The 27,977-nt window shown below is 39.7% G+C and overlaps 1 protein-coding gene across 1 annotated transcript in view; it reads left to right on the forward strand.

Annotated features, from left to right (window-relative positions):
• GMPS (guanine monophosphate synthase) overlaps window positions 1-26,202 on the forward strand; it is a 28,227-nt gene extending 2,025 nt beyond the window's left edge. Inside the window, exons 2-16 of the mRNA XM_075570538.1 lie at window positions 3,208-3,389; window positions 3,885-3,999; window positions 4,754-4,851; window positions 5,767-5,870; window positions 6,497-6,690; window positions 11,083-11,248; window positions 11,620-11,771; window positions 17,304-17,477; window positions 18,167-18,272; window positions 18,685-18,800; window positions 19,088-19,213; window positions 19,794-19,909; window positions 20,529-20,659; window positions 24,094-24,266; window positions 25,637-26,202. Of these exons, the coding sequence (XP_075426653.1) occupies window positions 3,208-3,389; window positions 3,885-3,999; window positions 4,754-4,851; window positions 5,767-5,870; window positions 6,497-6,690; window positions 11,083-11,248; window positions 11,620-11,771; window positions 17,304-17,477; window positions 18,167-18,272; window positions 18,685-18,800; window positions 19,088-19,213; window positions 19,794-19,909; window positions 20,529-20,659; window positions 24,094-24,266; window positions 25,637-25,738 (2,055 nt within the window). The 3' untranslated portion in view covers window positions 25,739-26,202. The remainder of the gene's footprint in view (window positions 1-3,207; window positions 3,390-3,884; window positions 4,000-4,753; window positions 4,852-5,766; window positions 5,871-6,496; window positions 6,691-11,082; window positions 11,249-11,619; window positions 11,772-17,303; window positions 17,478-18,166; window positions 18,273-18,684; window positions 18,801-19,087; window positions 19,214-19,793; window positions 19,910-20,528; window positions 20,660-24,093; window positions 24,267-25,636) is intronic.
• Window positions 26,203-27,977: the final 1,775 nt, after the last annotated feature.

Genomic DNA, 27,977 nt, shown 5'->3' on the forward strand with positions numbered 1-27,977 from the left:
CTTTTTCAGCCAAGAAGCATTGAAAATGGTGCATTCTCTACGTGTTTAGATGTTATATTCTTACAAATTGTGAAGTGGATCATCTTGTATCTGTCAACAGGATCTTAATAGACTACAATCCGTAGAGGGGTGTTGTATATCATATGCCTTGCTCAATAGAATTGACTTTAACGGTTCATTACCTTGCTTCTCTGTATATCCTTTACTTGCTTTACTTTCTGTCTCTTCATCCCTGGATGGGTATAGGCGACTTCCACGGAAAACTTCACTTTAAAAAGATCCTTTGAAGTTGGTTATCTGGATATACCCAAGGGGACGCTAGGCCCACGGGTCGACAGAGCCCATTTTGTTAGAAACGAGGGGTGCCACGTGAGGGCAGGGTTGTCGATTGGTAGAGAGGCTCTATATTTGCATCAATTATCCTTGCCCCCCTCTGTATATCCTATCCTAGTCTAAGTGTCATATTCTATCATCATTACATCTTATTCAAATTTTTATACCTAAATAGTATATTAGCATGAATGTGTTATGAGTTAGTATCTCGTATATCTATTAGTCTACTGTCCTATATATGTATATACAGATGTAGCCAGACATATTTTCCCTGCTGCCTGGGAAAGCCTAGAGAATGTGACCTCGATAACCCCTGGGTGGATCCAATCTGCAGGAGGGGTGGGGGAGGGGAAGGGGAGAATGGAGGACCCCACACAGCTTTTACTTTTACCAGAGCCACTGCAAAAATAAGTCTGGCTACATCTGTGTCTATTTCTATTTCTTTGCTAAGTTTATGATGATTGTTTTAGACTTGGTGCATCATGTTTCCTAGTTCAGTGTCCAATGCAGTCACACCTGGCTAATTTATAAGTCTTTGCACGTAGAGTGGTTTGGACCAGCAATGTGGGGAAATCCAAAACTCCCCATTTATCAGTGCCCCAAAATCAGACTGTCATATGGCATGCTAATAATATCACCATAACTGCTTGTTTCTTAATTACCACGCTACAACTAGTCCACCAGTAGAGGATTTTGTTTTACCATTCTGGCATTGAAGGCAGGTTAATAAGGCCACACAGAAATCCAGCATTGAAACTATAATGTATCTCGCAAGTGTGTATATCTATATATCCATCTATCCATCCATCCTGTGGCTGCCAAAGAACCACCTGTTAGAGACTGCTGTCAGTCGCAACTTCATGAAGTTGCGTTCCCACAGTGCCTTGCGTTGAGCGGTGTAGGACATTTGGTTGTGGCTGTTTTTCTGCGACAAAATGACCGCCGGGTGCTTCACCGCGATTCGCCCTACCGCTCAGGTAAGTGGCTAAGCTTAGCCCTTACCCTGAGACCCCTAAAACTAACCCTATACCCCTAACTGATGAAGTGGCCAGTGCCAGAGGGTTCCTCTGTGGTGGGATGTTGCTGGTCAGGGATTCAACAAAGTACGGGGGCAGTATATTCCACAGAAAGAGGAGTGCTAGGACAAGGGTCATTCTCTGAAGCCGGAGGGTGGCATAGTAAGCGGAAATGATTGTAGAAAGGGTAGTGACTTCCTGGAGTAGCCTCCCAACAGACATAGTAGGTGCTAATACGCTAAGGGAATTAAAACATGCTTGGGATAGAAATAAGGCGATACTAAATACGAAAAAGTCAAGGGTCAAATAGTGTGAGGTTTTACAGCAAATACGAAAATAGACAGACACAGGGGCCAAGTGGTTCTTATATGCTGTCAAATTGGATGTTTCCATCGCCTAAAAATACAATTTTCATATCACGTTTTTCTATTGGGATTCTAAGCGCTGCGCTTCATAATTTCAATACAGCGCATGGTAGGCAGTGCTGTACCTCCAATTTTAAAGGTATGGCCCATGCCCAACAAGATACAATCATTTTTTTTTATTTTTTTATTTTTTTAAAATTTTTGTGGTTAAGGCTCAGGGAGATGGTTTCTTGCCCAAGCTCACAAGGAACTGGCACCCATGTATTGCAGATTTACACATCATAGTATAGAATTTTATATTTTGACTCCTGATGGGATGGTTATGTAAGTAATAGTCACTCTTACAAAAGTCAACATATTCTTGTCAATAATGTAGAATGCCTTAACGTTTAATGAATTAAAATATGTTACAATTAACATTCATGCTTTTGGGTTGTAAGACTTCCGAAAGAAACTTGTTAGCATTGCAGTCATCTGATGAACAGCTAATCAAAAGAAAGGGACTGGATGTAGTATTCAGTTCCAGTTAATTACATTAGAAGATGTAATGAAGGTAGTCAGTGAATATATTTGTACTTTTATCACATGTTAACACACTTTCTCTCTCCCCTCCCCCCCCCCATACAGTGCAATCATTGATATAAGCTAGTTGCATTAAATTAAATTACTTTGCTTGTGGAAGTCATGGTACATGAGGCAACATTGAACAGTAACTACCGTAGTTTAATTCCGCGTTTCCTACATCTAATCGTCTTCATATGGCCAGTGGTCACATGCTGCCACCTATCATGTGTGGCAGTCCATCCATCCCCATTCTCCTCTCCAGTAGTGTAGTGCGGAGATTTGTGCCCCTAATCTTAGGTTACATTCTGGCCTGGGATACGCTTTCCTCCAGTAGGCACTTTTGCTTTAACAACTTTGAGAAATCCATTTGTGTTCATGACTTGGGAAAACTGTGATGTGCCCCACATACTGAGCAATGAGTCCAACGCAGAACTGATGCATTTGCTCTTACCCTAGGCAATTATTATGGTAGATTTAGAAGGTATAGTTGTTTGGCAATAATTTCTCCATTGTGAAATACATTTTCCTTTTGTTTTCTTAAGTAACCTAGCACCGTTCTGCAATGCATTTTGATACTGATCAGTGAACTTTTTGCAAAGTTGTGGCAGCTTCAGAAATATTGGAACATTGCCTTTTGTTGGCCTGTGCATCAGGCACCAAAAACATAGATTGTAAGCTCTACGGGGCAGGGACTGTGTCTGCAAAATGTCTCTGTAAAGTGCTATGTAAAAACTAGCAGTGCTACACAAGAACAAACAATTATTAATTATTATAACAGATTGAAAAAGTGTAAATATAACCTCTTGCTACCAGATGGTCCTGCAGAGTGCATTGCTGTACTGTTTTGTGGGACTCTAGCAGCAAAGGGATCATACTGCACAGAGGCAGCAGGAGATGTCCTCTTCTGAATGTGTACTTCATATCCACAGCTGGATATAGCCGGGAGTGATGTTAAGGACGGCCAGCATTGCTACGAGGGAGCTGTAGTTATTCTTGATGCTGGAGCTCAATATGGAAAAGTTATAGACCGGCGCGTGCGAGAATTCTTTGTGCAGTCAGAAATCTTCCCGTTGGAGACGCCAGCTTTTGCGATCAGAGAACAAGGATTCCGGTAAGAGTGCTGCGTTTCGTGTTTAAGCAGCATTATTTCTATGATATCTGTGTTTTTCTGTTTCCGTGCAATGATCCATTCACGATTGTTGTTGAAATGGCAAGTCTCGCAACCTTGAAAACTGCTAAAAACTATAAAAACCTACTGCCCCCATCCTGAAAAAGTAATACGAGATTGCATGGTGCAACATATGCTTTAAAATGAAAACACAGGACTTCCTTCTAATTCCTGTCTTGTAAATAGGCAAATTGTAAGGGTTAATCTAGTGCTACAAATATAAATGTATTGGATCTGATAATTCCAAAAATGCAGCAAAATAAATGATATGTACCAGTGAGGGCCTCATGCAGCATTAACCAAAGCAATTAGACTGTTATCTGTTCTTGAGATACTGCCTGTATAGGAGTGAGGATTTGTCGTTGATGGAAGAATAGGGGAGTGATTTCTTAAACTGATTATCTGCATCTAAAATACTGATTGCTTTTCTCATTACAGCGCTATTATCATATCTGGGGGACCAAATTCTGTGTATGCAGAAGATGCTCCTTGGTTTGATCCAGCCATATTTGCCATTGGCAAGCCAGTCCTTGGAATTTGCTATGGCATGCAGGTATATGTCTAGCTATACTATCCTATTTATTTGGTATGGAATTAAGGTTAACTTGTTTGATGCCTACATTTTTTTTTAAGCCTTAAACATTTTTCTTTAGTTGAATCCCATCTCACATTATTATATTGTAACGAACTGTTGTTATGGATGGTAAAAACTTAAATATATATAAATACTGTACATTGAATTATAATCCCAATAGAAGTATTCTTGCTCTTTAGAATTTGTAATTATCCAATAACATATTTTTTAGCCTTAAATGTATTGATCACAATATATAAATCAATCTGTTTGTTGGGAAGTCCAAATATAAATAAATAAGTAGTGTCTCTAAATTTTTGGATCGTTCAACTTTTTTTTATTTTTTTTTATGTAGTCTTATATTAACCAGTTGGCTTCACATGGCCCTCCTAATAGAGGTAAATGAGAATTTTAATCCTAATAGAGGTATATTAGTATTTTATCTGGTAGTGTTAGGACTTGCGAACAGGTGTCTGCCTTGACGTGGCTCGCAAGCTTACAACGCTTTGGCCAAAGGGTTAAACTAAATGACCCTACTTCAAGAGAATATAAGTATTTTACTGTGTATTTTACTGTGTATTTCTGTCATGTTGGATGTAGCATTGGGCTTCTCTGTCGTCTTATATTATTAACCAGTTGGCTTCACATGGCTGTCATATCACGTTAATCTTCTCGGAGTGGGTCATTTTGTCTCTGATGTCATGTTATTCCTTACTGATTTTTTTTTTAACAGATGATGAACAAAGTATTTGGAGGCACCGTTCACAAGAAAAATGTGAGAGAAGATGGTGTGTTCAGTGTTAATATCGATAATACATGTTCCTTGTTCAGGTAAGTCATGTTTTGTGAAGGCATGAGTTTGTATATATTTTTATTTATTCATTACAGAATTTGAACCTGGGAGTCGGGTTCTCTGTGGTTGAACCACAATATTTTAAGCTCCAGGAAAAGCTCCGTTCACCAAGATATTTGTAGGTTTAGTTGCCGGAATTCCTTCTTGGATTTTCAAAGATGGTTGATGTTGCACCTTGCCATTAGCCCACAGGATTTGGCAGCCATTTCAATTACCCCAGTGGGTGGTGAAACCCGGGCAATGAAACTGTTAAGTATTATGTGAACCAAAGGGGTTTCCCGGATCTAAAAATAGCTCGTTGTTGGGTCCGTGCGAACCCTTGTTCAAATTATGTAATATATATATTTTTTTTTTTTAATTTTAATTTTTTGCTACTTTAATCTAGTCAATAGAATAATACTGCTTTAAAACTTCACTCACACCTTACTGGTCAAAGCGTGTGCGTGTGTGTGTGTACACAAATAGCCATTTGCATACCAAATACTTAATGGTAAAATCAAAGATTTTTTTTATTTTTAGACATTTTAAAATATTGGTGCGAGGGGGGGGGGAATATTTTGTTGCCTCTTAAATTTCGCCTTTTGTGAGGTTTTTTTTTTTTTTTGCTCACACGCGATCATTTGATTTTCCGTTATCCTCTGGTTCCTAAGAATCCCTTAACAGCACACTTGCATTTTTCCTTAATGTTTAAAACGATCTGCAGAATTGTAAAGCAGATACTTTCCGGCTGATAATACTTGTAATATAACTGCTGATTTTAACTGTTTTTATTGTTTATAATTTTGCTGTCATTATTTTTCACAGGTGCCCATAAATGCTTTATCTAGAACTACTGCTTTAAGGCAGTATTTCCAGTTTCCCTGCTTCTTTAACTGTTTATTTTGGGCATTCAGGGGTCTACAGAAAGAAGAGGTTGTATTGCTGACACATGGAGACAGTGTGGATAAGGTAGCTGATGGTTTTAAGGTTGTTGCACAGTCTGGAAACATAGTAGCAGGTACGTATTTACATATCAAAGCAGTGTACAGTACTAATATATAGGCCTCTATTGCTTAACTAGAGTCGTCAATGTTATTACATTTGATTTATTTATATAGTTTCTGTGTGCCACAAATTTTTGTGTCGATCTGTGAGCAAGTGATGTGTAAAGTATTTACACCAAGGCACATTTTTACATTAAAATTAAACATGTTTAAATATAACAGCAACTAATATTGAGAGGTAATTAACCAGCAAAGCCTCATTCTGTGTAAAATGTGACTGTTGCAGTGTTAAAGATGCAATTCTAGAAAGTGTTGAGTCCATCTGTATATGCACAGTGAGTGTAAAGTGTATTTTCCTAATAAAATCTCACAAATAGCTAACTATCGCTGTTGGCTTTTAGGTACCTCACAGACACCATCTTTGTGAACAATGCGTTTGTGAATTCACATTTCTTGCAAAACATGACCTGGCATACTGTACATACGTGTTTACCTTTGCAATGATCATGCTATCACAAAGAATGGGTATGGTAAAGACTAAATCAAATGTCATGATGTTTAGAAAGACACCTATGTGAAATTAATGCTCCATTACAAGAGAAGCTGCTAATTGTTTCTAATTGTGTTTTTAATAATAAAGGAATAGCTAATGAGTCCAAAAAACTTTATGGAGTACAGTTCCATCCAGAAGTTGGCCTAACAGAAAACGGGAAGGTGATGCTAAAAAACTTCTTGTATGATGTTGCGGGATGCAGTGGTACCTTCACTGTACAGAACCGAGAAGTTGCGTGCATCAGAGATATTAAAGAGAAAGTTGGCTCATCTAAGGTCTTGGTGAGTATCTAATAATGTTCAACCCTTATTGGAAATGAATCTGCTGTCTTTTAACTGTCCGCACAGAAATAGTGATGAAGCATTGTTAGACATGCATACACAGTCCCGCATATTCACACAAATTAGCACTGTAGAAAAAAATCGCTGAAACATTTTTCTGTGAAACTTAATTATAGATAATCTTTTGTTAGTCTTTTGTAATTCATGTCTAATCTATTCTTGATTTAGAGGAGGAGAACCCCACCATGCATAAAAAACACCATATGCAAACACGACATCAGGGACCTTTTCCTTTTTTAGAGGACCCCAGGGCGACTCACAACCCAAGAGGGAGAGACAAACAAGGAGGGGGCAGGGGAAGGGGAAGAGGTACTGGAGATAGAGGGGGAACAGATACCGCTAGACCATACCCCAACATCAGCTATGACAGACACTAACGATGACACTGATCAGAGCCTCATTATAAATCTATCTGACCGTCAACTAACCACACACCACCTAAGTGTGCTGCAAAAAGGTTTGTCCTTTTCACCTACTTCTAAAATGGACACCTTCGAGTGGGAGAAAGATCTAAACCTGTTCGCAAGGAAGTTACTCCTGCACAAAATGTTTAAAAGTTGGTTATAACTACGAATCTAGGTATAGACCCACTCAATGAAGTTGATACTGAAAATCTTAGATTACTTACAGATTTGGCGGCAGAATCAGAGAGAATAGACGGGGAGGGACCCTTTACCTCTCTGAAACCCAAATCAAAGTTCATGCCACCGTTAGATGCCAACTCCAACATAGCAGTGTTTGTAGACCTCGTCACCCAAGAATTAGAGAATCTCAGGCACACTCCAGGCAATACTAAGCATAACCTCACTCCAATAGAAGTCACAGCCCTAGTAGAGCTTGAACAGGACAAGGATATTATTATAAAACCCTCTGACAAAGGGGGTAACCTAGTCATCCTCAATAGCAAGGATTATGCAAGCGAAAATGTAAGGCTCCTTGCTGATTGAAAGTGCTTTGAAGTACTTTCTAATGACCCTACACTAGAATATCAGAAGGAGCTGTTCAACATTCTATCTGAAGCCCTACAGGCAAATCTTATCTCACAAAGAGAAATGGATTTTATCTTTGTCAAACAACCTAGGGTTGCGACTTTCTATTCCTTACCCAAAATACATAAGAAAAGAACCCCCCCCCCCCCGGGCGACCAATAGTGTCTGGTATAGACAACCTTACCGAACATGCCAGTAACTATGTAGACCTTATCCTTAGGCCATTTGTCACAGCTCTCCTGTCCTACCTTAGGGACACCAAGGACATTCTTAACAAACTAGATAACATCACAGTCTCGGAGGATACCATCCTGGTTTCACTTGACGTGGAGGCACTGTACACATCTATACCCCATCAAAAGGGAATAGATGCTGCTTCCTACTTCCTCAAAACTAGAGGATCCTCACATAAGGCACATAATGATTTTGTGCTACAGCTATTATCCTTTGTGCTCACCAAGAACTACTTCCTGTTCGATAAGAAACTCTACCACCAGACCCAGGGTACAGCAGTGGGGACTAAATGTGCCCCGTCGTATGCCAACCTGTACCTGGGTTGGTGGGAGGCCGAAGTAGTTTTTGGTGAGGGTAATGAGATGTTTATGGACCACATAGAACTTTGGTATAGATTCATCGATGATGTGTTCTTGCTATGGAGGGGACCACTTTACCTTCTCAAGACATTCATCGGTGGATTAAACAAAAACACCAACAACCTCAAACTTACCTATGAGGTAGGTCCTAACACTATTACCTTCCTGGATCTCACCATTAAAATAGAACCTACAGGTGGTATCCGGACCACTATCTTTCGTAAGAGTACAGCGACAAATGGCATCTTACGGGCCAATAGCCACCACCCACCTAACCTGATAAGAGGTATCCCCGTAGGACAGTTCCTGAGACTCAAAAGGAACTGTTCCAATGACAGGGACTTTGAGGAGCAGGCTATTAAAATGAAATGTAGGTTCCTGGCCAGGGGATATAGCAATAACACCATCCGCAGGGCATATAAGAGAGCAAAAAACACACCCAGGGTTGACCTACTCAAAGATAGAACTGTCACCGAGCAGAAGCACACCATCAGGTTTATCGGTACCTATAATCAGGATTGGGATCGTGCCAAGAACGCTTTCCAAAAGCACTGGCACATCCTAAGGGCGGATGCAGATCTGGAAGAAATCCTCAAACCATACTCCGAAATGACGAGTCGGAGGTCTAGGAACTTCCGTGACAGTCTGGTGCAAAGCCACTTTGTGGCCAGTGTCAGCCAAACGTGGCTCCCTATTAAACCACATGGCAGCTTCAGTTGTCATAACTGTAAGGCATGCCAGGTTATCAAGAATACAAAAACATTTAAGAACTGGGACGACACATGTACTTTCACGATTAGGAAGTTTATTAATTGCAGGACACCTGGGCTTATATACATGGCAGAGTGTATATGCAGTAAAAAATACATTGGTAAAACCAAGCGCCCATTTAGAATCAGAGTACTGGAACATCTGGGCAGTATTAGAAATGGCTTGGATACCCCCGTGGCAAGACACATAAACGAACACCATCAAGGGGATATGCTGGCACTTGCCTTCAAGTGGATCGATCAGCTGAGTATGGGCATAAGGAAGGGCAACTGGGACCAGGCATTACTAAGAATGGAATCACGCTGGATATACACTCTCAGCACCCTGGCCCCACGGGGGTTAAATGAGGGGTTTGTATTTAGCCCCTTTATTTAATTTACCCATCTAGCTGCCCCCACCACCTCTGCCCTTTCACCGTCCGATTGGGCTATTTTCCCCACTGTTTATCACACTCGTTGTTATACCAACACTTCTCTCCCGTTATTAGCATGGGCTTATGCTGGCATGCCCCCTATGCATGTATATACTCACAACATGCTAATTAGGGAACGCGTCATCACCAATCAGAGGACTGCTTACCTCAAATACTGGGAGCATCACCACTGCCCCTTCCCAGCCTTGACAAAGCAGTACAAGCGAAACGTACGTCGGCGATTGATGACGTCATTACGTCTTAGGGGCGGGACATGCACTTGCGATTGGAGCGCTTCCTATCCCCAGTAGCTTCTGACATGGGGCTCCGCTATTGTAGTACTATGCAAATAGTTTTTTAAACAGCAAGCGTACCGCTGGCTGATATATTTGAGCATCCTGCATGCAGCTGAAGGTGCCCAGCCCCCATTTAAGAGGTATGCTTGCAATTGAAGGACAAATGTTTCCTGCGATCCATATTTGTGGACGTTTCATGTAAACAGGCACTACTTGTGCACTGTTATAGCAGCTACTGATACTCCTAGGACTGATTGATTTTTGTGTGATTGGGCTGCGTAGGTGTTTACTGCGACTACTTACCTGTATGTGCATCTGTCCACACCCCTATTGAGGGCAATCACCACATCACTCACCATATAATGGTAGTGGGGATATCAGTACTACCTGAGTTACTCTGGGCAGCTGCGTATGCCAACTATACATATCTTAGGAGTTCAGACAGTATAGCGACCACTAATCAGGCTACATTTGTCCTATTTTTAATTCGCTGTATACTGGCTTACATTAGTTATTTACTTGATCCACAGCGTTCCCCCATTATTTTATTATTCTGAGTCACGACTCAAAGAGTATTATTTTTACTATTCACTCACTCCTCCCATTCAACACATGGCTTTTAGGTACACCTGTTAACATATATAGTGTGTGAGAGCTCTCCTTGGGGCTCTTTTTCTCTTTGTTATATATCCCTATTTCCCCTGATAGCAGCACCACCACTCCAGGTACTTCCAGCTAGCAGTAGCGAGGGTTCTCCCCCCCCCCCCCCCTTTCCCCTCTAGTCTGCTAATCTATTCTTGTCCTTCATTAACAGTAAATCTGTGCTGTTAGTGTGTGTCAGTCAGTCCAGAAAACAAGGCACTCACATATGCTTAGATAAAGGTGGTGTGTATATATAGGGTGCAAACCGTCCAGGTGTCTGCAAGGCAATACATATGATATGAGAAAATAAAACAGGTACTCCAAGATCCACAGGTGACATTTATTCCTGCACGTTTCAGCTCCCAACTGAACCTTTATCAAGGTTTTCTTGATAAAGGCTCCATTGGGAGCCGAAACGTTGAGGAATCAATTTCACCTTTTGGATCTTGGAGTACCTGTCCTATTACCTCAGATAGATATATAGATATCTATCTTCGAATATTACAACCAAAGACAATACTATTGTGGTATGTTGCCTATGGTCTTCTACAAAACCATCTCTTTGACAACCTTAATTTAATAAAACAAACATTTTGTACCATTTTACCAGATACTTATTTTTTTTGCAGGTTTTGTTGAGTGGGGGTGTAGACTCAACGGTGTGTACCGCTCTCCTGAACAAAGCCTTAAATCAAGACCAGATCATTGCAGTGCACATAGACAATGGATTTATGCGGAAAAGGGAGAGCCAATCCGTGGAAGAAGCTCTCAAAAAGCTTGGCATTCAAGTCAAAGGTATTGCTTAATAATGACGTTATGTCTGGTGGCAGTGGAACATAAATGCATTGTTTGCTCCTCTGACACTGAAAGCCACTTTATTTATATATTACGTTCCTGATCAGGCAATGTATTGGCAGAAATATGTCCTTGTTACTTTTAACGGAATGATCCAATGATTCGTGAACATTTTTAGACCTTATCTAAAGATCACGCGAGTACTAGCAGAAAAAGACTCCTGTTTTAGCCTTATTCTGAGGCCCAGGATTCCCTTTGCTTTATTGTTTCATGAGCATTGAGCGGCTCCCTAACCACCTGCAAGATTTAGTAGATGGTGGGAAGCACATACATGACCTTTTTGTAATTATAATAACTTCTCTTTTCTGCAGTTGTGAATGCAGCACATTCGTTTTATAATGGTACAACCACGCTGCCAATATCAGATGAAGACCGAACACCACGTAAAAGAATTAGTAAGACACTGAACATGACCACAAATCCTGAGGAGAAAAGAAAAATTATTGGCGACACCTTTGTGAAGGTATTTGTTTGCAGTACTGAAAACATCAGGAACGTAGCCACACGTCATTCTATGTAAAGCAGCTGTGCACTCTGCATCTTTCTTCTGTTTATTGAGATAGTGCTACTGAAACCAATTATGTTATGCACTCTGTATACTTGTGTGTGAGTCAGTCAGGGAAACCGCTTAAGTGTGTTGTTACATTCCCCCTGCTTACATATTGGAGTTTTCCTAAACCTGCTAAGGAGGGACATTTGTTAATGCCTGTGGCATTTTTTCTGCCGGCCATTGGGTCTCTCTTCAAAGTAGTTAGGATCTGCCTCCTGTGGTGGTAGGATGGGAAAAAAACTATCCAGAGGTGTATAAAGATGTCGCCTCCCTTCTGGATCTGTTTTTTATTTTCCTATCCGACCTTGAGGTTGGAGCTTATTACCCCAGTTATTGTTTTATAGGGATTTCCCCAGCGGGTCTCTAGGCCGTAAAAGGAACAAGCTTAGCAGTGGGACGCCCAGGAACGTCGTGTTTATCTCCCCCCTATTTTCAGGCTGTACCTCACGTCTCTGAAGGGTCCAGCTCAATATAGTAGTTACGCTGCTTAGCCATTAAAAAGGCAGCTTCGCGCTTACCTGCCAACGTTGGGGCTGGTAGGAGTCTATCCAGTGTCCCAGGAGCTCTTCCACAACCCTTGGTGGCGACCCGCAGCTGATAAGGTTGGAGTTTGTTCAGCAAGGGAGTACTCGGGGCCGACTGCGATGGATGTGTCATTGCTCTTGTGACGTGGAAGTAGCATTCACATCCGATGTCCTTAGGTGTGGAATGCCATGTCTGTCCCAGTCTGATGCAGGGGTTTAAAATCTGCCAGGAAACCAGAGGAAATCTCTTCATTTGTGTTTGATTTGTCTCCTTGGGAGGCCAGGAGAACCCTCATGAAGTGAAAGCAGGCGAATGAAACACCTTGGGGGCTGTGCTTGTGATCAACAATATCCAGATACAGACAAGAAGCTATTTACCTCCTGCATTAAACAAATGGATATGGAAAATAATCCCAACCAAATTCAAAGTTTTTTTAGGATGATTTCAATCCGTAATGTAACAAACCTTTGGCCACTTCAAAACCACTAACCTGCAGGCATCTGATTTGCAGTCTTGTACATCTGGGATGCCTTTTAGCTCCAGAAATTACCACCTTGGGGAACCAGGATCTTCAGCAGAATCCGATGTGGGTTTCTCTGGGAACAGAGTTTCCTAAATCTAAAGTTGTGTAGGGGGAAATTAGAGGGCATTTCTGCTATTTTTTCGATAGAAGGTATTGGTCATGGCAATTAAAGACGTGGACGCTCCTTCGAAAAAGCAGGAACGTATGTTTCTCGGGGACCATAGGAAGATGAGGATTTTTTCCGGTTCAGTCAAGAACAGTCCAGACATCAGATTGATTTGAAGGCTTGGGATAACCTTGCCACCATCAAATCCACAACGAAAGGTTTTTATGGTAGCAGAAGCATTATTATAAACCTAATAGCAGCTGTATGGGTCCAGATCGATGAGGGTATATTTATCTTGAGTAGAAGGGTTAGCTTCCAACGTTTTCAGAGAACAGATTCTCAAACTTTTACTGAAGAGCTGTCTGGCCATAGATTTCAACTATATTCATATGGCCATGGATTTCCTCTGCAATGCGAAGATATCAGCACAGGGAGAGAGCTGTTGTACAGAGTGGTCATATGGGACAGTAGGAGCAGTTATAGGGAGCAGTTGTATGGCAATATATTATGTGCAGTTCTTTTTAGAGGCTGATGGGCCGCACACGTGGCTGTTGATGTAGATCATGTTGCCCACCACATGGTTTGGATTGTAGATGCAGATTTATGCCCTCTGGAAAATATGTTTTTTTTTGTTTAATAGTCATTTTGCTTTTCTAAGTAAATGTACTTTTTTTTTTTTCCTGCCACTTCAGCATGTGCTTAAGTTAATATTTGTATGATTCCTTTGCCCTTTTGATAAAAATGTATTATTTGGAGCTAGATTGAAACATCTTATTGACCAGTGATCAGATGATAAAGCAAACGTTTGAAGATTCCTTCAAAAGGAACAGAAGTCTTGCCAAGTATTCAGCAACTTTCAGTTCCAGACCATCTGGCTGATGTACCAGGTTAAGAACCATGGGTATTCTCTCATTACAAAGACGCAGAACATCTTATGGGCAAGGAACGGAACAAACGGGAGGGAGATGAAGAAAATGAGTTAATCAGTGGCTTCTAACGGTATCCGACCACTGGCTCTGTCAACTGGTAGAAAGGGACTACTCGATTGTCATATGTCACAAGAAGGTTCATAGTGACACTAAGGCTGCGTCCATAGTGGAACGCGCTACCTTCCGTGCTCCGTGACGTGGCATAGCACTTCGAAATACAAATTTGTTTGTATTGCGTAGCGTATGGGCCCGTGCTCGCGCTCACATATGTATTGGCGTCATAGTGTTTGTTTCTGCAGTGGTATCCTTAGACACGGCCTAATCCCACTTTGCTTGGCAAAGGCCACCTTTTTAAACGGACAATCAAAAACTTCAAGCAGTTGAAAGTAATACAAGTATCGAGACGTCAAAGAGGCACTTTTTTTTCATCCTCATTTTAGTACTAAGGTAAAAGGCTTGTTCAGTCCTGTTCATGACTTCAAATGTAACAACTGTTTTTGTAATTTAGCATCACTTTAAGAGGAATCAATCCCAATGGTAAATATAGTGGCAACAATTGCATAATCTAACAGGCTGCCATTTAGCTACCCCTATATGGATCGTGATTGCTAAAGATCTGTCTGCATGGTTGGAGAGCTTCCTGCCAATGTAAGGCAGTCCAAGGGTATTGTCGGGAGCAAGACCGGCTGTCAAATTTAAGAATTAAGAGTGGTATACAAAGAATTGAGAAATGTAAAGAATGTATTCTCTTAAACCAGTCTGAATACAGACACCATGTTCTATAGCCATTTATATGAATCGACAATGAGTCCAGCATCGCTGAGACAAGCATCCAGGGTGATCAAATTAGCAGAAGGCAGAGTGTCCAATACATATGCAAGGAAATTACAATCTTGTGGCAGACTTGCTAAACCACCAAAAGATATGGCAAAAGGAATGGACTCTCCATCTAGGGTTTTCAGTAAGTGGTGCATTGCTGGGGTTAGCCAAAAATAGATTTCATGGCGATATGGTCAAATGACCAAAGGTTCTGTTCTCTTCAAGAATGCTCATCCTGTTGCAAGCTCGTAAGAAATCTACAAAAACATTTTTTACGCCTATGAGTCCAGATGTTCTGCAAGATGATTTCCAGAATGGATTAAAACTTAACAGCCTCAAAATTCAGATGGCAGCAGACGGCACGCAGGGACCGGGTAATTGTTGATCACCCACTTATGTGTTGTATTCCTTTTCCAAATCTAAGAAGACCAAGAATCAGAGATCCAGTTCCGATATAAAACCTAAACCCAGTGTTGAATGTTTTCTCTCATAAACCATTTGAGCCTCTAGAAGAAAGACAAATCAAGATACTTATGCTAAAAGCCATATTCCTAGTGGCAAAGATGTGAGTAAATTGCAAGCTCTTTCAATTAGAATTTTTTTTTTTTGAGGACAGGATGGCTCTTAGGAAGATTTCTCAGTTCCATCCTAAGCATCTGGTTACTGAGGGCTTCAAAGCTCATTCAACAAGAGTGGTATCTGCATCTGGAGCAGAGAAGGCACAGACATGAGCAAAAGATATCTGCAAGGCAGCTACATGGGAACACGTAAACGCAATTCCGAAGCAATATGAGCTCGATGTTCAAACTGCTCATGATGCAGAGTTTCAGACAAAGTAGTGATAACCTGATCTGTGCTTTTCACCCTCCTGTTTATTTTAATTGCTGTAATAAATCCTTCTGATGTACTGCCTAAAAATAAATAGAACAAAAAACAGGATAAGTTGCCAGATAAAAATAGAAGCCCAATTCAGGGTGGTATGCAGTCCATCTGTCTCCCGGAAGTTTACCACGGGTCCCTGGGAAGCTCAAGGGGAAGCTGGTGTCTAGGTATACCGCTGTGCCGTCTCTGCTTGGACGCCACTCCTCTGGGCGCCGGACACCAAGGGGTCGCGCTAAATGCTGGGAAAGAACCTTGTGCTGCGGCTGGCGTGCTCCTCTCTCCTCTCTTTGGAACCCGGATATGATGTAACCACAGCTTGTTTATTGTAATCCCCTGGGCTGTATGCTGCATCTAACAGCAGCACACGTTGCAGACGCTGCTGCAGTGAAAAAGTCCAAATAACTGGAATGAACAGGTGGACCCTCACACTTCTTACAGGGGGTACACTTTCTCTGTTCCTAAATCCAATGCGTTTCGGCCCTTTGCGGCCTTCATCAGGGATCCCTGATCAGAATCGAAGCAAGCTGTGGTTATATTGTATCCGGGTTCCGGAGAGAGGAGCACGCCAGCCGCAGCACCAGGTTCTTTCCCAGTATTAAGTGAGACACCTTGGTTTCAGGCACATGGAGTGGCGCCCAAGCATAGACGGCGCAGCGGTATACCTAGGCACCAGCTTACCAGGGACCCGTGGTAAACTTCCAGGAGATGGATGAAGGACTGCATACCCCCCTGAATTGGGCTTCTACTTTTATCAGGCAACTTATCCTGTTTTTTTGTTCTATTTATTTGTATTTATTATTTATTATTATTATTATGTTTTCCTTCTATAAAGTATTTACTTGCATTACTTCTTTTTTTGTTTTGTTTGAGTTTCGATTTGAGGATTGATCATCCATATATTGGGGCTGCAACCAAAGCTAGTTACTTTACATGGGACTGGACATTTTTTTTACCAAGTAATAGGTTTTAACCTCTATTGACTAATTAGTCTTTCTTTTTTGAACAACTACTCCATCATTTTGGTTCTTGGACTTTTTAGTAATGATATCAGGGATTTGAATCTCCATTGGCTCTATCTGTTGTCTGCCTTGTTTTTAGGGGTTTTACATGTGGTTCATGTCATACACTGTGGCACTATTCGTCAGTGTTATCGCCCTTTTACCAAGCACGCAGATTCCGTTTGTGCAAGGGAGATATATAATTTCGTTGTTTTATTGTCTGTCCTACACTCTCCTTCCCACCCCCACCCCCCTAGTTGTTGCCCTCCTTGGGCATTGGTTTTTTTTTTCCCAACTCTTGTGTATCAACACTGATTAACCCATGGGTGTAGATTTTGAGCGTTCAACCACCTTTTTTGTTTCTTTGATGTACTGCCTGATGGATGAGACGGAAAGGCAAAATTTGGCTTTCCAAAATGTTCTTTCCCTTCAGTCCATCACCGCAGCACACACTTGCTCTCCATTCAATAAATACTGTGCTGATGTAATGGACTCTAAAGGAGGATACAGTTTCGGTACGCCAGATTTTCCCTTTTCAACTTTATTGATCTGCTTTGAGGGGCGATATTACTAGCATTGTAAAGGTGTCTTTAAAGTGGCAAAAAAATTCATACTAATTGGCACCTACATCTTAAATAGTTATTAATATATATTTATTTTCAGATTGCCAATGAAGTTATTGGAGAAATGAGTCTGAATCCTGAAGAAGTTTTTCTTGCACAAGGGACGTTGAGACCAGATTTGATTGAAAGTGCCTCTCTGATTGTCAGTGTTAAAGCTGAAGTTATAAAAACTCATCATAATGACACAGAACTCATCAGAAAGTTAAGGGAAGAGGTAATATGGATCGTTTCGATTATAAGAATGAATGCATAGTTTGTTTTTAGAGTCATATTCACTTGGTCATAAGCTAGTATGAAGTAAGTATACATATCGTCGTTAACTACATTCTTTACATACCGAGGAAAAGGCGAATAAATGTTCTCTTTGACATTATTTCAAAATCATACTTAATGAGTTTTTATGTTTTTGTAACTCTGAATTATGACTAAATAGGCATTTAATGAGTTCAATAGAAATATCAAGAAATTCCAAGTCAGGAAGTGCATTTAGTGAGTTTCTGCCAAAAATGCACTTGAGTCCGCTACGACGACTATATGGTGGTAGCCTCAGCTTGGAGCTCATTATCTAAATAAAGAAGACTGCCAATACAAGGAATGCCTCACCTGCTTAATGATAACATGTTTGGAATTGATCAGCTCTGCAGTATCGAGTAGCTGCATATTAACATGAATCTTACAAGCTCATATGGTTCTTGGTAAGACCACCTCATTAAACCGGTTAGACGTATAATCGGAAACCACACGTATCTGTTTGCGCTTCACTGATTTTGTGTTTTCTTTTGTTGGTATATTCAAGTCTTGTATGTCTTACTCATGGTTGTATAAAGAAACAGTTTGCTATGTATGAACGTTACTGCTTTCCCTGTAGGAGCAATAACTGTAAACGTTGCTTGTTTCCCTCAGGGTAAAGTAATTGAGCCATTAAAAGATTTTCACAAAGACGAAGTGAGAGTCTTGGGACGAGAGCTTGGACTTCCTGAAGAAGTGGTTTGCAGGCATCCATTCCCTGGTATGTATTGTGCAAGCCTTCATGCATCATGTAACACGCAGAGGGGAAAGTGTGACCTGTAATACGATGGACAAAAAAAAGCAAGATCTATTTTTGGAGCGTTATGTCATAAAATAGAAGGGAAAAATTACTGTAAAAAACCTTGAGACCATGCTAGCAAAAGGTTATTTTGCAAATACCTTAAATTAGTACAAATCTGATTTCTCTTGTTAAATATGTCATCAATGTAGAATTTCTATTTGAAGACCTGCTGCTTTTCTTATGTACATATTCTATTTTTAAGTTTGGTTATGCTTTTGCATAATGTTTTGAAGCTCCAATTATGCCAAACTTTTTAAATGGAAATAGAATAAGTCTGAAGAGGGATCCTTGTCTGTGTTACATACAATAAATAATAAATTACCATTTTTAGGTCCAGGGCTAGCAATTCGAGTGATATGTGCTGAAGAACCTTATGTCTGCAAAGACTTTCCCGAAACCAACAACATATTAAAAATAGTTGCAGATTATTCAGCGAGTGTTAAAAAGGTAACCGTGGCTTTTGCATTTCAATGTTTATTTGGCTGTAGTGTTCATGGTTCACGTTTTTTTAAATAAATATTATGGACTTTTGTTTACAATTAATATTTTGACCAGCTTTTGAGATGGTGTGTATTAGAAGCTATAATTATCAAAAAAAATCTTCTTGGCAATAAAAATATTTTGAAAGGGGTGAAAAAAAAGAACATGAAAACATACCTGTGATACATACTGGGATTATATTGTAACTTTATCAATTGTTGGTGAACTCATACTAAATTTATTCTTTCATGCAGCCACATACACTGCTACAAAGAGTCAAAGCATGTACAACTGACGAGGACCAGGAGAAACTGATGCAAATCACAAGTCTTCATTCACTGAATGCCTTTTTGTTACCTATTAAAACTGTTGGAGTGCAGGTCAGTGCAAGTGATCCCTCAAGTTGTTAATTAATGCTCAGCAGGTAGGGTAACAGAGAAAAGTAGTGCTAAACATTAAAAAAAACACAGTCAACAAATTGTTTGCTAGAAATTATCTGAAGAAGCGTCTCAGAGTAAAGATTCTGACTCTGAAAACAATGACAGAGTTTGAATCGGGGAAACCTGGTTCAATTCCCGGTGTCGGCTTCTTGTGACTTTGGGCAAGTCACTATATCTCCCTGTGCCAAAATCATAGAGTGTAGGATCTTTACAGGAACTGTCTGTAACATTCCTATGAGCTGCGTACTGTTCATTATACTGTAATTGTCAAGCGCTTGGAATCCCATTGGGAGAAAAGCGCTATATGAAATAAAGTTGTTATTATTAATCTATCCTCCATGCAAGCTCAGTGTCCCTAAAACCTGAGCGAATGTATTTTAAGTGAACCCGAAGGACCGCAAATCTGACATCTGTCCCATCTAATGATGCTTATGCCATGCTTTTCTCAATTACCTATTGGTATGTGATTCTCGTTTGGAATTATTGGGGCAGAAAAACAAGGTTTATTTTCTGTCTCCAGGGTGACTGTCGCTCTTACAGCTATGTATGTGGAATCTCCAGTAAAGACGCTCCACACTGGGAGTCCCTAATGTTTCTGGCCAGGCTAATACCTCGCATGTGTCACAATATAAACAGGTAAATGTTATCTCTCTTTTTCCCTCCAACATTCTACCAATACTCTGGCCATTTGTTTTGTACTTGAAAATGTCTACTCCCAGTGACTGCCCATATCCAAACAAATGGGTTACTGCAAAAGCATAAGTGTTGGAATACCAATACATATCACGGTGACGTAACCATTCTTAATTGGTTGGCTGAAGAACGCTTCTGGTGTCAAGTTTAAACTCCCTAATGAGTTCAATTAAAATCACAATGTTTAAAGCAATCCAGTTTAACGGTTTGAGTAGTACACTTTTAGGGGTTTTATTTATGCAGTACCAGGATGGTCCCTCAGGCCAGAGCCTGCTATTTCTAGCTACATACCCACTCCCCATTCTGTTCACAAGATATTTATCTTTTTTGATACTCTTTTGGGAAATCAAAATGGCTGACAAATTGGTCCTTTCTCCCACTCACATCACGTGGGCACCAGCTCTCGAAGAGCCTTCCTGTTCAGATTCTGGTTAAAAAAAATAATAATGTACACACACACACATACACACATACACACATACACACACCTAAAGTGAAATGTAACTTGTATTTATTTTTTATTATTTTAAGCTTAGTTTGTTCTTTGATTTTCTTCTTTTAGAGTCGTTTATGTGTTTGGGCCACCAGTCAAAGAGCCCCCCACTGATGTTACTCCTACCTTTTTAACAACAGGCGTGCTTAGCACGTTGCGACAAGCAGATTATGAGGCTCATAATATTCTGAGAGAGTCTGGTAAGTAACTCTACTAAGCAAATTCAAGCCCCTTTTTGCAGGAATAATTAACAGGTGGACAGGTGTATACACATCAGTTGTACATATACATTCTATAAAATAGTTCAGTCTTCTTGGCTAAATTATCTTATTTGTACTCCTTTGATGTTGGTTGGATTTACTCAATGTTGTGAAATTTGTAGTAACAATACTACTATAAAATATGATAAAAATAAGTTACTAGCTGTCAGTTTTGTAATCCTAATGCAATGTACACCTTCAAAAGCACACTAATAAAAACACTGACAAAGCTGCTTCTCTTAAAACTGAAAAAAACAGCCACACAGTACACTGTGATCTTTTTATGAATGTTCACATACTTTATGTAAACCTTTGAATTTAAGTAGCATTAAAGAACCTACAATAATGAATCACTATCCCGTTGTTAAAAAATAATAATTATATAGATCTATGTAGGCTTCATCGTAAACAAGAAGTGGGGAATGAAAGCTCATGTGAAAGAGCAGTCAGAATTCTCATTCAGTTGACCAAGAGATGAACTTAAATCATTTGAAGCGTGTATGCCCAAACATCAAGTCACACAGACACTGAAATCATCCAAGCTAACAAAGGAAATTGTCACTTCAAGATCATTATGGCAGATTTAAGTGCAGATTGGTTCCCAGCAAAAAGACGAAGCATCAGTTAAGGTTACGGCAACAGGAATGAATGTTGAGACAGGTAGAATTTTTATCATCTGAAATCTGCTACATCGTGAATTGGTTCTTCGAGAAGAATACGAACAGAAAATGGGCATGGAGTGAACCCAATGGAATGAAGAATGGATGGATTACAAGCATACCCCGCATTAACGTACGCAATGGGACCAGAGCATGTATGTAAAGCGAAAATGGGCTTAAAGTGAAGCACTACCTTTTTTCCACTTGTTGATGCATGTACTGTACTGCAATAGTCCTATACGTGCATAACTGATGTAAATAACTGATTTGTAACAGGCTCTATAGTCTCCCCGCTTGCGCACAGCTTCGGTACAGGTAGGGAGCCGGTATTGCTGTTCAGGACGTGCTGACAGGCGCATGCGCGAGCTGCCGTTTGCCTATTGGGCTATATGTCCTTACTCGTGAGTGTCCTTAAACAGGGGTATGCTTGTATATCCTAGTTAACAAGACGTGATTGAAGACTGCACGGTTTTGATACAAGAAATGATCACCAACTGTTTTGCTGAAAATTACATCTTAATGCGTAGATGGAAAAAAAGAAAACATTAAAAAAATAAAATAACTACAAAGAATTTCAACTTGCGCAAAAAGAAAATCCTTTCATCTTGCTCAAAATGTATGGAGATAATTCAACAAACAATTAGGAAAAACTTACGGATATTGTAGTTGATGGTGCAGAAAATATTGGTGGAATTGCTAACGAAAATCAGAAAATATTAGATGAAACAAAGCAGGTATTGAGGAAATAACAAGAAATCAATCAAACTGAAGATTCAAGCACAAAAATGGAGTATACCGGGCTGTGCAAGACTACCTGCAAGTGTATTGCTGAAGATGTAAAAATGTTTAGCTGGTGAAGTAGTCTATTGAAGATTATACTGATTGGGAAAGAACAAATCATTGAACTAAAAGAAAAGGGATCAACAATAAGACTGTGTTTCTCATAAAGAGAGTTGAGGACTTCTACAAGTAACTATGCAAGACAACAGAACACAGGACATACACCGGCACATGAAGAGCGAGAAGAAATCACCAATGATGTACCATGAAGAAGAATGTGGAAAAGGCAAGAATATCCGTGCAGAATGGGAAAGTCCCCGGAGAAGATGGAATTACAACTGAAATCTTCACCAGGTTCTTTCAAGTAGAGAAAATTCTTGCAGAACTCTACACACTGCTTGAGGAACAGGAAATTTCTAGAGCAATGGTGCAATGCAATTGGTATGCTGCTCATCCATAAAAGAAACAGACCAATCAGTCAATTCCCAATAATTTACAAGATGTTTACGTAAATACTCACAAATATGCAGCAAAAGATCACCCTGGGAACCAGCAGGATTTTGCAGTGTTTACATCACAATAAACAACATCTAAGTTGTACAAGAAGGGATTTCCTGACGTTATGAATACGATCTACTGTACCACTCGGCTTAGGATGCATAGATTACAAAAAAGGATTTGATTCTGTATACAACTCAGCCATTTTAAACACACAAAGATTGTCGAACTGTACATTTAAACACTTACGAGATTGCCATTGGATTACATGAAGGCACTAGCAAGATGAGGATAAGCAACGGTATGCGACAGGGATGCACCATGTCACCATAGCTTTTTCCCAGCAAGAGTTATCAAGACACTGAATCAGGAAGAAAAAGGAATCAAAATCAATGGTGAATACTTGTCCCCTGCAATTTTCAGATGACCTACAGGTCAGAAGTAAGAAGGTGGGCCTTCATATGAATCTCGACAAGACTAAAGGGATTTTCAACAAATTTGTCAACTCTACAAGGATCAAAATTGAATAGAACTAGAAGTTTTCAAAAGTGTCTTGGTCAGAAAGTATCAATGGATGGAAACTTTGCACACAAATGAAAATTGCGATGGGCCAGACCATCACAAGAAATTACCACTGTTGCACAAATATTGTATTCTGCTGGATTCCAAGGGATATCAAAATACCAAGAGGACGACCAAAAGTAATATGGTAGGATGAAAACAGAACATTTGTTTGTGGAGAAGAGCAGATTGCAGCTGCAGTACCTGGAAGATCATTGTGGAGACCTTCAACCAACATTAGACAGACAGACAATCGAGAGAGAGAGAGACTCTCATACATGCTTAAAAAAAATGCATACAATCTTATATAGGAATTTTTTCCCCCAATAAGTATATAGATTGTAGCAAACTTCTCTTAAATATGTCAAGATGCATTTCTGGTATTTGCATGATTTTAGTGTTACATTCCCAGTTTATTGTACAGCTAAAAGCCATGATCACGGCTATTTCCAGATGGTGAGCATGAATTGTAGATTCAATTACAGGTTAAGAAGCTTAGTGGGCATATTTAAGTCTGTAGAAGTGCAGTCTCCTGCTGTATAGGGAGCATCTGATGAAAGTACGGTTTCTTTGCGTTAAAGCCTGTTCTGTATAATTGTTCAAATATTTCCTATCACATTTTTAAAGTATCTTTGTATATTTTGCATACTCATGTAGTTGTAAAGCACTTGTTGCATGTTTGATGTCGTTATAGGGTACACATTTAGTGATTGTTCATAATGAAATATGCAATGTGTAATAATTTTTTATTTGCTAAATATATGCAGATACAAGCACTTCCCTTTCCTGTCAGCCTTTTGTTTTATTACCTTGCATGTCTTGCAGAAATCTTATAATACAATTCTACTAAGAAATAAAAATATCTGCCTTCCACAGATTACGCTGGAAAGATCAGTCAGATGCCAGTCATATTAACACCATTGCATTTTGATCGTGATCCATTGCAAAAGCAACCTTCATGTCAGAGATCAGTGGTTATTCGTACTTTTATCACCAGTGACTTTATGACCGGCATCGCAGCTACCCCTGGCAATGAGATTCCAGAAGAGGTACCTTTTTTTCTTTTTTTTTTATATATATATATTTGTGCTCCTATGTAACTAGTTTATGCTCACCTGGCATGGATAGAGAAACATATTAACGGCGTGAACACTTTATTTTAATACATAAAGTATATATTATTTTCATTTTTTTTTCTAGACTGAAATGATTGGTCCCAATCTCTTAATTTTGTGTTTGCCATTGTCCATCTTTGATGTATTCCACAGCAGGATCGCCAACTACTCTAAAACTATTATTTGTCATGTGATTTACATTTAATCCACTTAAATCGGCTACTCTAAGAGAAAATGTCTGCCGCTTTAGAACACTTCCCAAATTCTTAAAGGATAGCAGGCTTTATTTGTATTTGTTTACGACTTCTGAATGTTATCTGTTTCCTTAGCGTGATTTCTTTAAAAATAAATGTATTTATTTTTACTTTTTTTTTCATACTAAAGTGAGTAAGATTTTCCTGTGGTCTGTGTAAATGTAATGTTCTCTTGTACTGTATTTGCTGGGTTTCTTCTCGTCTCTGCCTAATTACTTGTGTAGAAATGAATGTGCACAAAATTGTGTATTAAAAATGTGCTTGTATATTCAAGAGCACAATCAGCACTTGGTTCCTATGGAGACATTAAAAACCGAAATTAGAAATAATATAACCCTGCCAAACACCTACACTTAACCTGTTAATTGTGCCACTGCCTTTTGAATTTTGGTCCCTGGAGGGACTGTCCATTTAAATACAAGATGATACACCAAAAAGTATTACAGCATAAAACAGAATAATCACAATATGAATAAAAATGTGTTTAAAATCACAGATGCCCCCTTGTAATGGGCCAACAACGAAGGTGAGATCTCAAAGGCCATGTACAAACTGCATCCACACAAGTCCTCAAAGCCTCAAAGATTTTTTTTTTTAAACTCTACATATAGAGGTTTTACCTGCATTGTCCCAAATATCTTCCCAGTCCTCCCTTATTATTTCAGTCTGGAAATCCAGGGCCCACTGGTCCATATATTTATGGTTTGGGGTTTCTTTCTTGAGTTAGCCCCTGGTACAGAGATATTAAACCTCTTTGGTATTTTTTTGTTTTACATAAATCTTCAAATCGCGTATATATATATGGAATTCCTCATGATTTAGGCCCTGACATACAAAATGTCGGACCTGCATATACCTAAACAGCTCAATTTGGGGTGGACCATATTCTCTCATCAATTCCTCAAAGGACATTAGCTTGTCCTTTTCTAATAAATCTCCTACCTGCCTCAATTTTTAATTTGTCGGAGTGCTTCTGCAAGTTACATAAACAGAACATTGTTCTACTAGAAATGTTTGATACTATTCTAATTTTTTTACATCAATCTGCAGGTTGTTTTGAAGATGGTGACCGAAATTAAGAAGATCCCTGGTATCTCTCGAGTAATGTACGATTTGACATCCAAGCCACCAGGAACTACTGAGTGGGAGTAATTAACTTTTGTTTTTAATCTGATTTAAAAGTACTGCGTGCAATTTCATTTATATCAGCAACCATTCCCAGCGTTGACATGCAGTACTGTTAAACAACTGACTGGAGCTGCTACTGTACATGACATCTGATTCCGTTCCCAGAGCCTGAACGCGCAGTAAAACCTGTGTTTGGGATACCTTAATGGGGCAGAGGATTTGTACAGGTAATTAATCACGGCAGCATTGCCTGAGCGCAGAAAGATACATTTTGCTTTGCCTTTTGTCTTACTCCTTCTGCCTGTTTTCATGTGTTTTCGTTGTTGCCGTCATTTCAATGTTTTTTTTTTGTATACTGTATAAATAAAAGGCAGTGCATTTATATACATTTATCAAAATCATTGTTATAGCCTAATAATGTAAAATGAATAACTGTGACCAACTGCTTTTGAACAGATTTATTATAAATAAATATTTTGCCAAATGGAGTTGCAGGTGTATCAGAGTTGTTGACCTATATTATTATCGAGTTCACATTCTCTGGGAAATGAGGGGTGTAGGGAACATGGTGCTTACTATGGACTTCAAGAGCCAATTTGGATTCCCAGTACCCTTTCTGACATCTGTTATGTTGGGTTGTATCTGGCACTGAATGTAGGGTGTGTATTATACAGTGCAGGCACTTATTCTGTTCTCTGATCAGCAGTACATATAATAACTGTGTAAAATTATACATACAGCCCACTAAAAAGGAATGTTGCATTATGTGATTACACACCCAGCCTTTCAAAGCTGCTTCTCCATTCAGAACATATGTTGGTGGAGACCCAGTACAGAGACCATTCCCAGGCTTAACATGTTAATTCTGTACTATATTTCAGCACAAGCTAGTTCTCAGAGATCATACCAAAATCTCCCACTACAGAGGGAATCTCTCTGTTGGTGGAGGATAACTAGCATTGAGGTTGTGTAGTGGACAACAGCAGCTGGAAACGTGACTCAATATTATTTAGGATCTCTGTTCTTAAGTGACCTGAAAATATGTAGTCCTATTCAGTATTCCTTGTATTGTAGCAGGTTAGAAAATGATCCCAAGCAGCAAGAGCAGCATTTCTGGATTATGGAATAGAATTCCTGTGCAGTGTCAAGCCCATGTAGCTATGTTTTCTCATAGTCCCTCTGAAGAACCGCTCTGCACACAATCTGCATTTAAACCTTTACAGGCATACCCCGCATTAACAAACACAATGGTACCGGAGCATGTATGTAAAGCGAAAATGTAATTAAAGTGAAGCACTACCTTTTTCCCACTTATCGATGCATGTACTGTACTGCAATTGTCATACGTGCATAACTGATGTAAATAACGCATTTGTAACAGGCTCTATAGTCTCCCTGCTTGCGCACAGGTTCGGTACAGGTATGGAGCCGGTATTGCTGTTCAGGACGTGCTGACAGGCGCATGCGTGAGCTTTCATTTGCCTATTGGGCGATATGTCCTTACTCGTGAGTGTCCTTAAACCGGGGTATGCCTGTACCCCTTTTTGTCCTTGTCCTATAAGACGGATCATTATTAGGTTGGAATTGAAATCAAGACTGCTATTTTGTTGTACCTTCTCCATTAATGTAGGACCCACATTTTGTGTCTTTAAACTGTTTATTGGTGTATTTTCTCTTTTAGACTGTAGGCCGGTGTTCTTGAATAATAATATAAAATGTTATTGGAATCGCCTGTTTTTTCATATAACCAGTCCTTAGGCAGAGCTTAGTAGGTGCAAAATAACTTGATGCACTAAGGGTCAGCTTCAAAAGCTGTGGTGGTTGTAGTTGCTGCTGTTTATTGTAGTGAATGTGTTTACAGCTGCTGCAGTTTAGTGAATTATTTGTAAAAGCAGTTAAGCAAACATATTTTTAATTTTCCGCTTGATACATAAATCCCCTCCCCCCCCCCCCTTAAGTTATTTTACCACAATTACAAACGCCTCTGAAGCAATTGGGCAGTAGGTTTTTAGGACGTATTTAAAAAAATTACAGCGTGTACATCGATATAGCAGTTGAGTAACCTGAAGCATCAAGGAGGTGCGTGCACCTCCCAAATTAGTAACACGACAGGGACAAAATAACACGGTCAGTTGATAACTTGACTCTGGCGTGCCCTTATGCATTACAAATCTATTAACAAGGGCAATCTTGCCAGACATTTGCCCTTATTGTAAAGTTCTATGTGAAAATGTTTTGGGAGATTTGTTTCTGATTTCAATGT

This window comes from Ascaphus truei, chromosome 14, assembly GCF_040206685.1.
Source record: "Ascaphus truei isolate aAscTru1 chromosome 14, aAscTru1.hap1, whole genome shotgun sequence".
In the NCBI taxonomy this organism is placed as follows: domain Eukaryota; kingdom Metazoa; phylum Chordata; class Amphibia; order Anura; family Ascaphidae; genus Ascaphus; species Ascaphus truei.